The sequence below is a fragment of the Crocodylus siamensis genome, chromosome 6 (genome assembly GCF_052110815.1).
Source record: "Crocodylus siamensis isolate JL-2025a chromosome 6, ASM5211081v1, whole genome shotgun sequence".
Classification (NCBI taxonomy): Eukaryota; Metazoa; Chordata; order Crocodylia; family Crocodylidae; genus Crocodylus; species Crocodylus siamensis.
In genome coordinates this window covers 29177427-29192140 of record NC_143400.1, presented here as the reverse complement: position 1 = coordinate 29192140, position 14714 = coordinate 29177427, and the positions used below count along the sequence as shown (strand labels likewise).

General features: G+C 49.8%; 1 protein-coding gene across 5 annotated transcripts in view; it reads left to right on the top strand.

Moving 5' to 3' along the window:
* Nucleotides 1-14714, top strand: part of OGDH (oxoglutarate dehydrogenase) — a 68841-nt gene that overhangs the window by 37172 nt on the left and 16955 nt on the right. For all 5 annotated transcript variants that reach the window (XM_090054886.1, XM_090054885.1, XM_090054883.1 and 2 more), the window contains 4 exons: nucleotides 4648-4763; nucleotides 7235-7389; nucleotides 7928-8074; nucleotides 8781-8871. In XM_090054886.1, the coding sequence (XP_089911012.1) occupies nucleotides 4648-4763; nucleotides 7235-7389; nucleotides 7928-8074; nucleotides 8781-8871 (509 nt within the window). The remainder of the gene's footprint in view (nucleotides 1-4647; nucleotides 4764-7234; nucleotides 7390-7927; nucleotides 8075-8780; nucleotides 8872-14714) is intronic.

Genomic DNA, 14714 nt, shown 5'->3' with positions numbered 1-14714 from the left:
GTGCAGCAGATAACTCTCTCAAGTGGCTGCTGTGATAACTGTCACACATTTGTCTGGGATCTCTGTCTTGGGAGATGCTATACAGTTGGCCAGCAGTGCCCATAGCGCAGATAGATGTCTACTGAGTCCCCATGTCTTGCTTGCTAGAGAAGTTTTCACTGTAGTTCCTGTAACCCAGATAAATGTTTGAGTCTTGGGAAGTCCAAGTCCCCATGTCTAGCTTGCTTGGGAAGTTTCTTTGTAGTTTATTGTTCTGAGGCCTCCATCTTCCTAGTTTTTGTTGCTAGAAGCTCTGACTAGGTTGAATTGGCTGCAATACCCAAGTGTTCCTAGCACCCCTCTCTGGGTTTCCTTGATCGGTCATATAATTAGTTATGTTTTTTTCTGTCACTAGAAAAATCCTCTGTCCCCAGAAGCCAATTTTTCTACCTTGGCTGCTTCCTGTTAAGCCTCTACCTCAGTCCCCTAGGGTTTAAACTATTGGCTTACTTGTGAGGACTTGCTATTCTCACTGTTTTTTCCTGAGCTCAGCATGCTGGAACAGACCGGCTGCTGTGGGGCTCCTTTGAGACGCCCAAGGTGGGAAACCTGTGATCTCCTACTATTGCAGAAGGTGAATCTCAGACGTAGGAACATTCCCAGTGACACCTTTGTAGCTAATCCCTGTCTCAGCTGTCTGGCTGTATTAATTGCTCCCTGTTTTGTGTGGGTGGAGGCAGTGAGGGAGCAGAGGAGGAAGGATCTCTGACCAGCTGCCCTTTAAACCTGCCCCTAAGTGAGAAGGCAGCTTGAGCCTGGAGAAACCTAGACCTGTAACTGCAGCCCTGATGTGTCCAGGCACCTCCTAGGGCATGAAGCTACCCTCCAACCAGCTGCCCAGAAGCCTAGAGAAGTATTTCTCTGTCTTTAGTTTGCCTGTCTCCCTCCCCAAAGCAACAGGGTCCTGGCTAGTGCCAGTCAGTTCCCCAGTGGCTGGCAACTTTTCTCTATTTGCCTACGTGTTGAAGAGAACCCACTGGTTTTAAGTGCCATCTTCTTTCCCAATGGCCTGTCTGGAAACCTTCCCATGCCTATGGTCTCAGCTCCTACCAGTGGCCTTGGTACTTCCTGCCACCTGGGCTTCTTGTCTACAGAGTGGTGCTGGTTGAAGAGAGCCAGCTTGGGTTCATGCATCTTTGCCTTTTCGAGGCCTTGCCTACACAGAGAAGACCTTCCAGAGAAGGTAAGGGTTAAATGTAATGCATGATAGTATTCCAGACAAACACTACCCCCCCGCCCCCGATAGAGACCGAACCTAGAATAATAGTAGCTGGTTTGGTCAGCTTTCCCCATGGATGTTCCCCCTACTCAGCTTTTTGCCTGAGAGAGAAGTTTCCCCAGGGTGGTTGGTAACTATATGTTACTTCAGGTCCAACCATTTTAATTGGCATCAGAAACCCCTTGGCCTAGTACTGTGTTCATACCTGCCTGAGCCATGTGGACAGAGTGTACTTACCTCCTAGTACCAACCGCACACCTTTTCCATATTTTGCCCAGAGACTGTCCCAGCTACCACATGTTGCATAGCTTGGATGTCAGTGGCCACTTGACTTGAACTATGTTTTTTAATTTAATTCCCTCCACCAAAATGCACGCTACCTCTGTTCCCTTGGATGACCCAGATCTGAGAGATTTAAGTAGCATGCTCTTCTGTGTAGCCTCAAGCAATAGGACTCTAGGAAGTCCACTGGATTGTGTCAGTTCCTAGCCATCTTCCCTACATAAAATGACAGCTGTGCTCACCCCAGGGCGACCCTTCTCCTGGCACAGCTCTCCATAAGGCTCTGTGGCTGTGCTTCTTGTCTCTCCAAGCCTAGCTTGCTCAACAGAGTTGCGGAGATCGTAGCAGACTGTCTTCCAAAGGACAGGCCGCTGCCTCAAGCAAACTTACCCATGAGATAAGGCTGCCATTGTGTGACAAGGCTGAAATTTCTGTACATTTAAGTCTCACCTTTGTCCTCGGGTTGTGAAATGCCAAACAGCACTCCTCCATTGAGCCTTTTGATCCCTGCACGTAGCATCTGGCGCACGTGCCACAAAGCGAACTTCAGACCCAGACAAGGCTGTAGCTGTGCTCCTTCCAGAAGAAGAGGTGATCCAAGATGCTCTCCTGATTTGGGGGCAGGCTGCCATCTCTGCATATGGTAGATATTGACCTGAAGTTCTTAGTCCTCCTTCCTGTGGAAGCCCTCGATTTGTGTTATGAAGACCTAATTAACCACATTGCAGTCTTATCCCATGACCTTGCTAGGCTTCGAGCATTGGGCAGATGCCAGTGTAGAGCTCTGATCAGAGTGCCCCACCGCCAAGCCCAGCAGAAACCCTGCTTACTGGTTCTGACTGGTCCTGGCCACTGCCAGTCTCCATGTGACATACTGGTTAGACTGGGCGTTGGGTTTTCAGCATTGATTGAGGAAAGCCCTTTTTTTCTTTTGAGATTTTGGTTTCTCTACCTATTTTAAAAGATAACATTGGCCTCAGAGGCACATTTTAACATTCATTTGCATTCTTCCTATACCATTTATTGCAAAATCATTTAGTTGGATTTAAAACTACCCTATAGCCACTTAACTCCACAAAAGCAGCTCCTGCTTTGTTCTGTGGGCCACTTATTGCAGTGCCAGTGAGGTTGGTTACTTGGATGGATATGCCTCCAGGACACTCAAACTCAAGAACTTCTCAGTGCAGTTTGAGCAAAACCTTCCACACCAATTTGCTCCCAAGCCCTGGTGCTGGGAGACCCTTCTGCTTTCAGAGTGGATATTGGAGGCCACTCTACAAAGACAGGTAACACTTAAGGTCCTGCCCCACATTCAGGTAAAAGTGCTAGATAGGTAAAAGCTAGATAGAAACCAGTTATAAAATTGGTACATGTTTATGAGCCCTATGTAGCTGGTTGGTTCTCTTGTAGCTGAATGGCCTTTTTATGGTATGATAATTACTTTGCACATGTGGCTGGTATTGCACAATTAATCAGTTCATTGCATGATAATTCCTTTGCACATGTGGCTGGTGAAAATGTATTGTGCAATTCACTGGTGAATCATGGAATATGTAACATGTGGCAGGGGGTCCAGTGACCTAGTGGAGAGGTGATTTGGAGGGCAAGATAGCTCCTATCACTAGAGCTAGTTTTGGTAGACGGGTCAAAGAAGCTCATGCTGTCTACCCACAGTGGTTGTCCCCAAAGGAGATTACACAGCGGCTCAAAATTGGACTGAAAATACCAAACAGAGCAGTCTTTCATTGAGCCTTTTGATCCCATGTAGTGTCTAGCAGCAAATGCCACAAAGGGGACTTGAGACCCAGGCAAGGATGTAGCCATGCTCCTTCCGGAAGGAGAGGTGATCTAAGATGTTGGTATTCTCTGCTGATTCGGGAGCAGGCTGCTGTCTGAATGTATGGCAGATATTGCCGTGAAGTTATGTGAATATAGGCTGAGGGAGTGACATAACCAAAGACTTTTTGCTTCCAATCATCCTGCCAGAGTGAGGGGTGTTTTTAAATGGATCCTGTGGAATTTAGTGGCAGCTGGAGGAGGATAGATTCCATGACATTATTGGCCTGGTTGGCAGATACAGAGCCCAGAGTTTGTCAATAGTCCCCATCTGATAGGTCTCAGATCATGGTTGATTATTGTCTCGGATCACGTAGACCTTGGTAGGCAGCCCTTTGCCTTGGTTCCCTCGGAGTTTAGCAGATTGTCCTTTCATACAAGCCAAATCTAGTGAGAGTTAAGCTGGAAACTTCCCCTCCTGTATCATGAGGTTGTAAGGCCACCCCAACACCACTGTGCTGGACATAGCCATAAGCTTCTGTTCCAGAGGAGAGAGATTTTAAGATCTCTGAGATCAGCCAGCGAGTCCCATGCAGGTTACAAAGGGAAGTCCAGTTGTCTTTGCTGGCCAAACCCAGCGGAGGTTGTGTTGCACTGCAAATGCTCCTCTCCCTGGGTGAGCTATTCAGGGGAGTCCACTGCAGAATCTGGACGCTGATGCAATTTTTTTTCTTTCTTTTCCTTTGTCTCACTTCCCTTTCTTTCCTTTTGGGTTTGGGTCTGTTTTAACCCCTTGTTTCCTGCTTTGTCTTCCGTTTCATTCTTGACGTGCGGTGAAATCTGATTTTGTTTATTTCTTCCTCGCGTGCTCAATGCCTTTGTTTTATTCCCCTTCCCTTGACGTTCTCTGGAACACGTCTCGTTTGCGGGGCTCCTATCGTGGTCTGATTCCAATGCTGGATTTTAATTTGCCAATTGATGTGCCTGTGTATTGCCCTGTGTGTTTTTTGTATTCTGCATAAATAACAATCCCCCTGGTTTTTTTGGTGGTTGTTAATTCTGTGCTGACATCTTCTGTTTAATTACTGCCTGGTTTTTTGGTTTGTTTTTTTGTACCCATATAAACCTCCTTCATGCTTATTTTTTGGTTTTGCGCTGCTTTCTTTTGTCCTTTTCCCCTCCCCTCCAAAAAAAAAAAAAAAAAATCCCTCTGGCTCCTGTTGTGACCGTCCTTGTCCAATGACCCCATTCCCTTGCCCCCCCCCCCTTCCAACTCTCTTTCCCCTTCCACCCCCCGCTTTGGCTTTTCCCAACCACTGAAAATCCTACAGGGTTTTACGGGCTGGATGAATCGGATCTTGACAAGGTCTTCCACTTGCCCACGACCACCTTCATCGGAGGGAATGAATCAGCTCTCCCGCTCCGTGAGATCATCCGGCGCTTGGAGGTAAGATGTCTTTGAGTTGCCTATTGCCCGATTATTCTCCTTCCATCATTCCCTATAGGTCAGGTCTGCCTGATAGATTTACTGTACCCAGTGACACCAAGCAGGGCATATGTCTGTCTGGGCAGTTACCTACCCCCACGCCCAGAGTAACATTAGCTGGCTCACAGTGGTATGTGGATGTGGCCATGCTGCGTCTAGTGGAAGAGGAAGCCTGTCCAGAGTTGGGGGGCATGGTGGAAGTGAGTTTGTCGTGCAGGCATAGGCTGGCACCTGGTATTGGAGAAGAGTCGGGCTGGAAAAGGACCTTTAGGAGGTTGTATCTAATCCAATCTCAAGGCGGGATCAGCCCATCCAAACCATTCCATAAACCTCTTAGTAGGGGGGAAGTGGGGTGGTCTTGTCGTCTTTGCCTTCAGCAATCCTGCTTCTCCAGTTGCTTTCTTTGGGGGCTATAAGCTTCACCTCAGCCAAGGAGCCATTGTAGGCTGACTAAGATGTTGTAGTGGTGGGTCCCAGCCCAGCTTGGGCATTGGGAGAAATGGGGCCCCCGGTCAGGGGATGAGGGCAGAGAAAGCTGCTTCTAAGGAGCTGGGTAGAAAACCTTGGGGAGTTGCCTTGCATGGGTTGGTTGGCCACCCACACCCCTTAGAAAACACTTGATGTCATGTCCTGTGGTAACCAAGGGATGGAGCACAATCATGCATCACCCTATGGACAGCCTGGTGGCCTTGAGTATGAAAATGTCTTGTGGTCACCATCCCTAGCCTGCAGGCCCTTTTTGCCAAGTGTAATCGGTGCCTCGGACATGACCTGCTTCTTAGCACTGAAATGGCTGCCCTAGCTAAGAAACAAGGCAGCACCCAGCTGGAACCAGCTTGGCATCGCTGCATCTCTCTTGGGGGTTGGGCTCCTTTTTAGGGATAGATCTGAATGTTTGTGTTTCATCATTGGCTACAAAGCTTGCTAGGGCTGGCATCCTTGCCTTTTAATATTTGGGTCTCCAACGGTGTTCATTTGCACCTCATCTGAGGGGAACCCCTCTTCTTCGCCCCCCCCTTCCCTGAGAGAGACAATAGACAATCTTGCATGAAAAAATTTGCCAAACACTTTGCTTGAGGCAGCATGAAGGGCTGGGTTGGGCTTAACCTAGGAGTTGAGCCTCCTCATCTTGTTCTATAACATCCAAGGGCAGATCTTGTTATGGTAAGAAACCTGTTGGGAACTAAGTGCTCTTGGAAAGAGCTGGTTCTAGCTATGAGTCTGTAGCACTGAATAAGGGATTGTAATGGGTTGGTTCCAGGCACTGTTGCTCCAGCCTCACCCTGCAGAGCTTCTAGTTTTTGTCTTGAACTCCCTCGCCTGCCAGGGTGTTGGGAATGGGGCACTGCCTGCTCCACCCCACTGCAGCTGTTGTATGGGGTGTGATCTTCAGCCAGGGAATATTTCAGAACAGGGAGCACCACTGTGTGAGCCTGGCTTCCCGAAAAGTGGACAGGTGGTGGCAACTTGGAATAGATGCCCAAGGAAGGGGTGGATTCTCCATCGCTGGAGGAGTTCAAGGAGAGGTTGGACAGCTACTGGACCGGGATGATCTAGGTAGCAATGTCTGTTCTGCTATGGAGACTTCCCAAGCCTCTGGGCTTGACTGGTTGCTCCTTTTCTCCCTGCTTGCTGTTCCATGGGGCTGGGGATTTGTAAGCCTCTTTCAGACATGGGGCTGTAGCCCAGGCTGGGGATGGTGACTGGGCTGTGCCAATGCTCCTGCTGGGACTAAATCTGGAGATTGCTGGCTTGAGGATCTTACGTCTTCACTTGGGACCAGACCAGTGGTGCATTTGGGGTCGTGAAAATTTTTTTCCCTCATTCAGATTGGTATGGACTGAGGTGAGGGGGAAGTGGGTTGCTACCTTCTGGAATGGGGGCACAGCCTCTGCTTGGTATCTCAAGCATCTATTAACAATCTTTTTCATAGAAGCAGGATATTGGCCTCTGTGGTCTTCCTGCTTTTACCTGTGGCAGGTTCGGGTGTGATGTTTGGTGTTGTCAGACTTGACAGTAGTTTTACAAAGAGGTTGGACAATGAATTTGTCTAGGATGGTTTGGACAGGGCTGATCCTACCTTGGACCTCTGGAGGTCCCTTCCAGCCCTGCTTCTCTAGGATACCTTCTGAACCCATCTTAGCCTAGTTCTAGGGGTACCAGGGTCTCATTGCAGTATGATTGGGCCATCTACCAGCTGTGCTTAATTCCAGGCAGTAAGTGAAGTCAGTGGGAATGCTATTCAGGCCCTGATCATTTCAGTCTTGGTAACACAGGCAACATTGACCTACAAGGCAATGAGGTGGATGTTTTCTAGTCCCACTATAATTTAATGTCTTAAGGAAGTTTCTAGTCGCATATGCTTTTCCAAGGTGGAGAAAAACCAGCCTTGGGTCTGCTTTATCTGACACCTCTTTGCTGTGTTTGCCTAGATGGCTTACTGCCAGCACATCGGGGTGGAGTTCATGTTCATTAATGACCTGGAGCAGTGTCAATGGATACGGCAGAAATTTGAGACCCCAGGAATCATGCAGTTTACCAGTGAGGAAAAACGCACCCTGCTGGCCAGGCTGGTGCGATCAACCAGGTACTCCACTGTCCTTGAATGACATTACCCTGCAGCCTTATAGTGAATAGGTTGGGGGTGTCCTCTTCCAGCCATGGGATGTCCTGTTAGAGCCACCAGCTCTCCTGTCTAAAGTAACATTCTGGTCCCCCTAGTTGGAATGCTGTGGGAGTCCCATCTAGGTGGTCTGATGGTCTCAAAGTGCTTTCCAGCCCTCTTCTGAAGTTGGCTGTTTGGTGATGCATGAATCCACGTGTAGAGCATCTCTGTATGTGCATGTACATACTTTCCATACAGTGTTGATTTTTTTTTTTGTAAGGAAGATCCCTAAAATGTAAACTCATTTGGTCCTTTTTTTCTTTGGTCTGGATCTTGGACTTGTTGTGTTGCCATGTTCTCCAGAACAAAACTTTGGGAGCTGCCCTCGAACAGGTTTTCACTGTCCAGAAGAGAAGAATTTGATGTATATCCTCCATCAGCACTATCCTATGGAGTTGTTTATTCCCCATCCTGTAAGCTGTAGCCTTTTGAGTGACTTCTCTCTGCTTCTGCCCTTCAGGTTTGAGGAGTTCCTACATCGGAAATGGTCCTCAGAAAAGCGCTTTGGCTTGGAAGGCTGCGAGGTGCTGATCCCCGCTCTGAAAACTATCATTGACAAGTCGAGCGAGAAGGGGGTGGACTATGTTATTATGGGCATGCCCCACAGGTAATACACAACCCCATAAACTAGCTGGGTTTCAGGTCGGAGGGGTTGAAGACTTAGCTTTCTCTAGCTCTGGTCAGTGGGCCTTTTTCCAAAGACAGTTGCATTGTTTTAAGGGATTTTACTCGGTTGATCAAGGGTAAGAAATCGAATTGTCCATCACCCAGTCCTTGGTCATGAATTTACACTCGCTGGTGGCTGCTCTCAAGCTATGTTACATAATCGTGGTATCCACTTACAGAAGGTCTCTAGGTATCTTGCACAAACTGGCCAGCTTGCAAAGCTTTTATTGCCTGGATATTCCTGGGCTGCAATGGATGGGAGAGGAGCATCCCCACAATTTGTGGTTCCAAGGTGGATGTAGCAGCTTCTGCTAAAGAGATCCTGTCACTTAGGTGCGCTGCATGGAGCAGCTTGGAGATGTGGCCTTATGATGAGGATGTCATTGGCCAGTTGCATCCAGGTTGCTTAAGAAATGTGTAGTATGCAAGTTCCTTGGTGTATCTTTGCTGGATTCTGGCTGGGCTGGCAGTAATTAGACAGGCTTGAGAGAGGAGCTCTTTGTGGAACCAACCATGGGAAGGCACCCTACCTCTGCCCTCTTCAGGCACTGAGTCCTAGGTAGGGCCTGGAGGATGAGGGATGGAGGGTCCATCTCTGGGCAGGCTGTATGAGATCTCAGTAATACTAACTCTGGTTGCTCTCACAGGGGGCGTCTCAATGTTCTGGCCAATGTCATCCGCAAGGAGCTGGAGCAGATCTTCTGCCAGTTTGACTCCAAGCTGGAGGCTGCTGACGAGGTGAGTGGCTCTCCTCCCGAGAGTGCTAGTGAGCCTGGAGCTGATCAAGGACATGACTAGGGTTCTTGGGAGGGTGAGGAAGGCAGGAAGCAAATTGGATTAGCATGCCAGGCCTCACAGGAACTTCTGTCCCAAGCTTTTTCTATTGTGTCCTTCATATAAGCTGGCTGGGAGGTGATCTTTTTTTTGGCAGACATACCACAAATGAAGCCTAGTGCCCTCCTCTTCCCCTGTCCAATCTGCTGATGGAATCTCAGGAGAAATTTCTGTAGCTCAAGAAGCTCTGATTAACCACAGCTGAATATAGGGGCAGACCTGGAACATGGAGGTGGAAGGCAGAAAACATGTAGCAAGACACTTCCCCATTCTGCTGGCAGTATATGGTGGTTTCAGTCCTGGCAAAATCCTGCCTGAGAATGTGGTTTCATAGACATTGGGGCTGGAAGGCACCTTGGAAGATTGAGTCCAGCCCCCTGCCCAAAGGGCAGGAAGTCAGCTGGGGTCATAGGATCCCAGCAAGATAAGCATCCAATTTGCTCTTGAAGGTGTTCAATGTAGGTGCTTGAACCACCTCCGATGGCAGGCTGCTTCAGAACTTGGGGGCTCGGACAGTAAAGAAATTCTTCTTTATATCCAGCCTGAAACGGTCTTGCAGTAGTTCATGACCGTTTGACCTTGTCATCCCTTGGGGCACTCTGAACAAACATTCCCCCCAGATCCTGGTGGTCACCCCTGATAAACTTATAGGTGGCCATCAGATCACCCCTGAGCCTGTGCTTTTTCCAGGCTACAGAGCCCCATGGCTCTTGGCCTGTCGTCATAAGGTCTGTTTTCCTGACCTCTGATCATGCGCGTGGCTCTTCTCTGGACTCCCCCTCAAGCTTCTCTACATCCTTCTTGAATTGTGGAGCCCAAAACTGGATGTAGAACTCCAGCTGCGGCCTCACCAAGGCCGAGTACAAGGGGAGAATGACCACAAGATGAACATAAGCCTGCAATGCGATGCTGTGGCTAGTAAAGCGACCAAAATGCTGGTTTGCATCCATAGATGCTTCTCAAGCAGATCCCGGGATGTCAATCATGACCCCCAAGTCTCTTTCTTCCGTAGTGCTAGCCAGTGTAACACTGCTGAGCCTATAAGGATGCTACAGGTTTTTCCTCCGGAGGTTGTGAACCTTGCATTTACCAGTGTTAAACACCATCAGGTTCTCATCCACCCATTTGCTGAGCCTGTCCAGGTCAGCCTGGATCACCCTCCCGTCTTCTGGTGTGGATGCTTCGCCCCAAAGTTTGGTGTCATTGAACTTGGCCAGTCCGCTTCTGACTCCAGTGTCCACATCTTTATTAAAGATGTTGAACAATATGGGTCCAAGGATAGAGCGTCGGGGGACCTCACTGGTCACAGGGCACCATGATGAGCAACTTCCATCAATTACTACCCTCTAGGTCTGACCATGGAGCCAATTTCCCAGCCAGTGGATCATGGTGGACCCAAGGCCACAATTATCCAGTTTTGCCAAGAGGTGATCATGGGATACCAGATTGAAGACTTTTTGATGTCGTATATCTTGACTTCAAATCTCTTCTCCCTTGTCCAGGTGATAGGTCACCTGGTCGTAGAAGGAAATGAGCTTGGTCAAGCAAGACCTACCTGCAACAAACCCGTGCTGGCTATCCCTTAGGATGTTGGCGTCAGCCAGTCCATTAAGGATGGCTTCTTTTAATAAAGTTTTCTAAGATCTTCCCCAGGATAGAAGTCAGGCTGATGGGTCTATAGTTGGCTGGATCCACTTTCCCCCCTTTCTTGAAGATCAGCACCACATTGGCCTTCTTCCAGTCTTCGGGCACTTCACCAGAGCGCCAGGAATTTTCAAATATCTGTGCCAGAGGCTGGGCTATGATGCTCGCCAGCTCCTTTAGTACTCTGGGGTGTAGATTGTCAGAGCTGGCTGACTTGAAGGTATCCAGCTTCTCAAGGTGTTCCTTCATAAGGTCAGCATTAATGGAGGGCAGGGGATCTCCCTCACCCGGACCTCTTCTGTCCCGTAGCGGGCATGGGCATCCCATGGGACTGATGAAAGAGCGATGTAAAGTACCCATTTAATAGGTTGGCTGTTTCCTGGGCGTCAGTTGTCCCATCTGGTTCAGCAGGGGTCCAATGTTGCCCTTGCCTTTCCTCTGGCTCCCCACATATCTGAAAAAGTACTTTTTATTGTCCTTGATGCTCAAAGCTAGTTGGAGTTCAGTTGCAGCCTTGGCTTTCCTGGTTTGCTCCCTGCAGGACTGGATCAGTGCAGAATAATCCTCCTTGGAGGTGAATCCCATCCTCCATTCTTTGTAGGCCTTTCTTTTTAGCCTTAGGAGGTCTGCTAGGTCCCTGGAGAGCAAGGGGGGCTGCTGTGCCCTCTTGCTGCCTTTCCTTTTGAGATGGAATAGAGTTAGCTTGTGCATTTAAGGATCGCTCCCTTGAGGAGCAACCACTCTTCTTGAACTCCCCTCTCCCTGGGGCCATGGTCCCTTAGGGTCTCACTGACAAGCCTCCTGAGCTTGTCAAAGTCGGCTTTCCTGAAGTCAAGGACTTCTGTGTTGCTGGCTGACTTGCTTGCCAGCTTTATGGCAGATGGTTAAGGTGATCAGCTCATGGTCGCTGTCACCCAGCTTCCCATCAATCACTAGGTCGCCGATTTAGGTCATCCCCGGTAGCTAGTACCAGGTCGAGCAGTGCTTTACCTTTCGTTGGCCCATAGACTTCTTGAGTCTGGTAGAGGTCATCCACACATGAGAGGAAGCTTTGCGACTGCTTGGATTTTGTTGAGTGATCCTCCCACGAGATGTCCGGGTAGTTGAAATCACCCATGACAGCCATGGTCCTGGAGCATGTGGCCTCGGCCAGTTCCTGGGCGAAATCCTGGTCAAGCTTAGACTTTTTGAGTGGGAGGTCTGTAGGAGACTCCCACCCTTGTGTCCCCTGTGCTGTGTTCCCCACAGATTTTAACCCAGAGGGTCTCCAGTCATCCACCCTGATCGCCAGCATCAGTTTGCAGGGATGTGTAGCTTTCCTTAACAGAGAGAGCTATACCCCTGTCCCTTTTTTATCTACTCGATCCCTCCTGTACAGGGTATAGCCATCTAGACCTGAGGTCTAGTTATGGGTGGAGCCCCACCAGGTCTCCGTTATCCCTGTGACGTCATAATTATTTGCATTTAAGCAGGAGGATGAGTTCCTCCTGCTTATTCCCCAAGCTCCTGGCATTTGTGTACAGGTAGGCAGGTGTCCCCTTTGTGGGCTCTTGCCCTGCCCACAGATTGTACCAGGGCTGGGGTTGGCTCCCTTAAGTATCTTGGCCTGCTGGCTTTGCAAGGGTTGCTCAGCGGGCCAGCAGTGGCACTAGTTCCCCCCCCGCTCCCCCAGCAGGCTTAGTTTTAAAGCCCGGTGGAGCAGTCAGCCAGTCTGGCTGAGAAGAGCCTCTTCCCCAGGGGAGAGAGATGGAGGCCGTCCCTTCCCAGCAGCTCACTGCCTCTCTCCCCAGAGAGCGGGCTGTGGTCATGGAAGCCAAAGCCTTCCCTGTGACACCATGTCATATTTTTGGCATGGAGGAACAGGCAGGGATCCCTCCAGTGGTCAATGCTGGAATAAATCACTGAGATGGGGACTTATTCCAGACTCCAGGCACCTGGGCCAGGGACAGAAGTTGCGCATATTAAACTGGTTTAAGTGATCCGAAACTGGCTTAAACCTGTAACGGAACTAAGGGGATTTGTACACGTGCATGTGCTGCAGCACCAGGCACTTTTAAAAGTGCCCGGCACTGCGGTGCATACATTTGTATAAATGGCAAAATACGCATCAGTGCGCATAAAATGGCAGCGGCATGTTTTTGAACTAAAAGACACTGAAGGTATTGGTTCAAAAGCACACCGCCATTTTCTGCGTGCTGATGCACATTTTGCCATTTTATACAAGTGCATGAGACATGGCACTGGGCGCGTCAGACTTGCCCCCACCCTTTTGACTCCAGTGGGGATATGGGACAGCAGACCCAGGCAGAGGAGGATTAAGCCCCCTGCCTCCCCTCTGCCACTGGGTCTCCCCAGCTTTTTTTCCCCCTTGCTTGTGGCTCAGCATGGCCTGGGACCCCCAGAGCACCCCCCTCCCAGCCATGGGTGATCCTGCTGCACCTTCCCAGTCACTGGGGCCAGGGTTTTGTTTGGTGCAGCCCAGGAACAAAGGCCAGATGGGTGTGGGGTGGAGCAGAAGGGCAGCAAGCCCAGGTGGGGACAGGCACAGAGGAATCGCAGCAGTGGCAGCCCCATCCTGGACTTGGGTCCCCCTGCTCGGCGAAGCTCAAGCTGGGGGTGGGGACTGGGAAGGGGCTCAAGTGTGTGTCTGCTCAAGCCCTGGGCAGAGCTGAGGTAAGCATGCAGCTGGGGGAGCAGCTTCTGCTCAGTGGCCCCTTCTGCCCACTGGAGAGTTGTGCCTGGGCTGGCCCCAGACTCCACAGCAGCGCACACTGTATGGGCTCATCCCCTTAGCCCTGAGTGCTATTAGCTGTGTCCTTTGGCCTGCCAGGCACCTAGCTGGGTGCACATGCTCTCTTCCCCTACCTGGTGGTGATGGCAGTGCAGCCAGGCATGGGGCACTATCCCTATGGCTTCCCTGCCCTTGCTGTCAGGGGGGCCCACCCTGGCCATAGTGGTAGGCGTGCATGTCTGAACCACTCCATAGTGCTTCTCTCTTTCCTCTCCTCTCCCAAGGTGTCTAAAGCTATGCAGGGATCTGATGCTCTTGTAACCCTGCTTGGCTCCTGACCTGTATCTTGTGGCAAGAAGACTGGTAGGGAATAGATTGGAAAGGACCTCCATGAGGTCACATCTAGTCCAGCCCCCAGTTCTAATGGCCCTGAGTAAACCATCCCAACCCATTGTCCATCTAACCTGCTCTTGGAAACCTCCAACAGCGGAGCCCCCACCTCTTCTTCCCTGGGCAGCCTCTTCCAATGCTGGATGGACATCCCCCAAAGTCAGGAAGTTCTTCCAATCTCCGTTTCCCTTGCTGCAGCTTGAGGCTGTTGCTCCTAGTCTGGTCACCTGCGGCCACAGGGAAAAGCCTGTGTCCATCCTCTCTGTCATTTGCCGTTTTTGATCAAATCAGTCTCTTCTTCTCCAGATTCGGTAACCTCAGTTCTTTCAGCCTTTCCTCATCAGTCTTGCTTCTCAGGCTCTTGATCATTTTTGGTACTCAGCACTGGACTCTCTCCAGTCCACCCATGTCCTTCTTGAAGTGTAGGGCGCAGAGTTAGACATACAACTCCAGATGAGGCCTCTATGGTGCCTCACCAATGCCAAGCAATGTGCAAAGTGTTCACAGCCTTTGAACTGGCTGCCTCTTCATCCCAGTTCCCATGTTGCGGTATAGATGATATTATCAGTAGATCAAGAGGCTTATTATCTGCTTGAAGGCTTTCTGAATCCAAGATGAGTAATCCCCTGGGTTCTTTTGTACCTGTTGCTGACTTCTCTCCCTTTTACCATGCTCTTCTAAAGTCCAACTTTTCTTCCTTGCAAAAATATGTAGACATCTTCCCCTCCAAAGCATGCTGAATTGCTATAGCACAGTATGCAGCTAGTAGCAACTCAAGTGCCTTGTTGGGAGGTGTCTGTCAAAGAGAAACCACAAACTTTCCATTCACCCATCTCAGAACTTGCCACATATGCAGCTATCTGTCATCTCTGGGTTGTGTGTGGGGAGGGGGCCAGTACTCTCAGCAGCTTCTTATTCTCTCTCCTCTATGGAGAAGGGTGACCAAAAATGATCAGACAGTTGCCAGACCAGGGGAAACTGA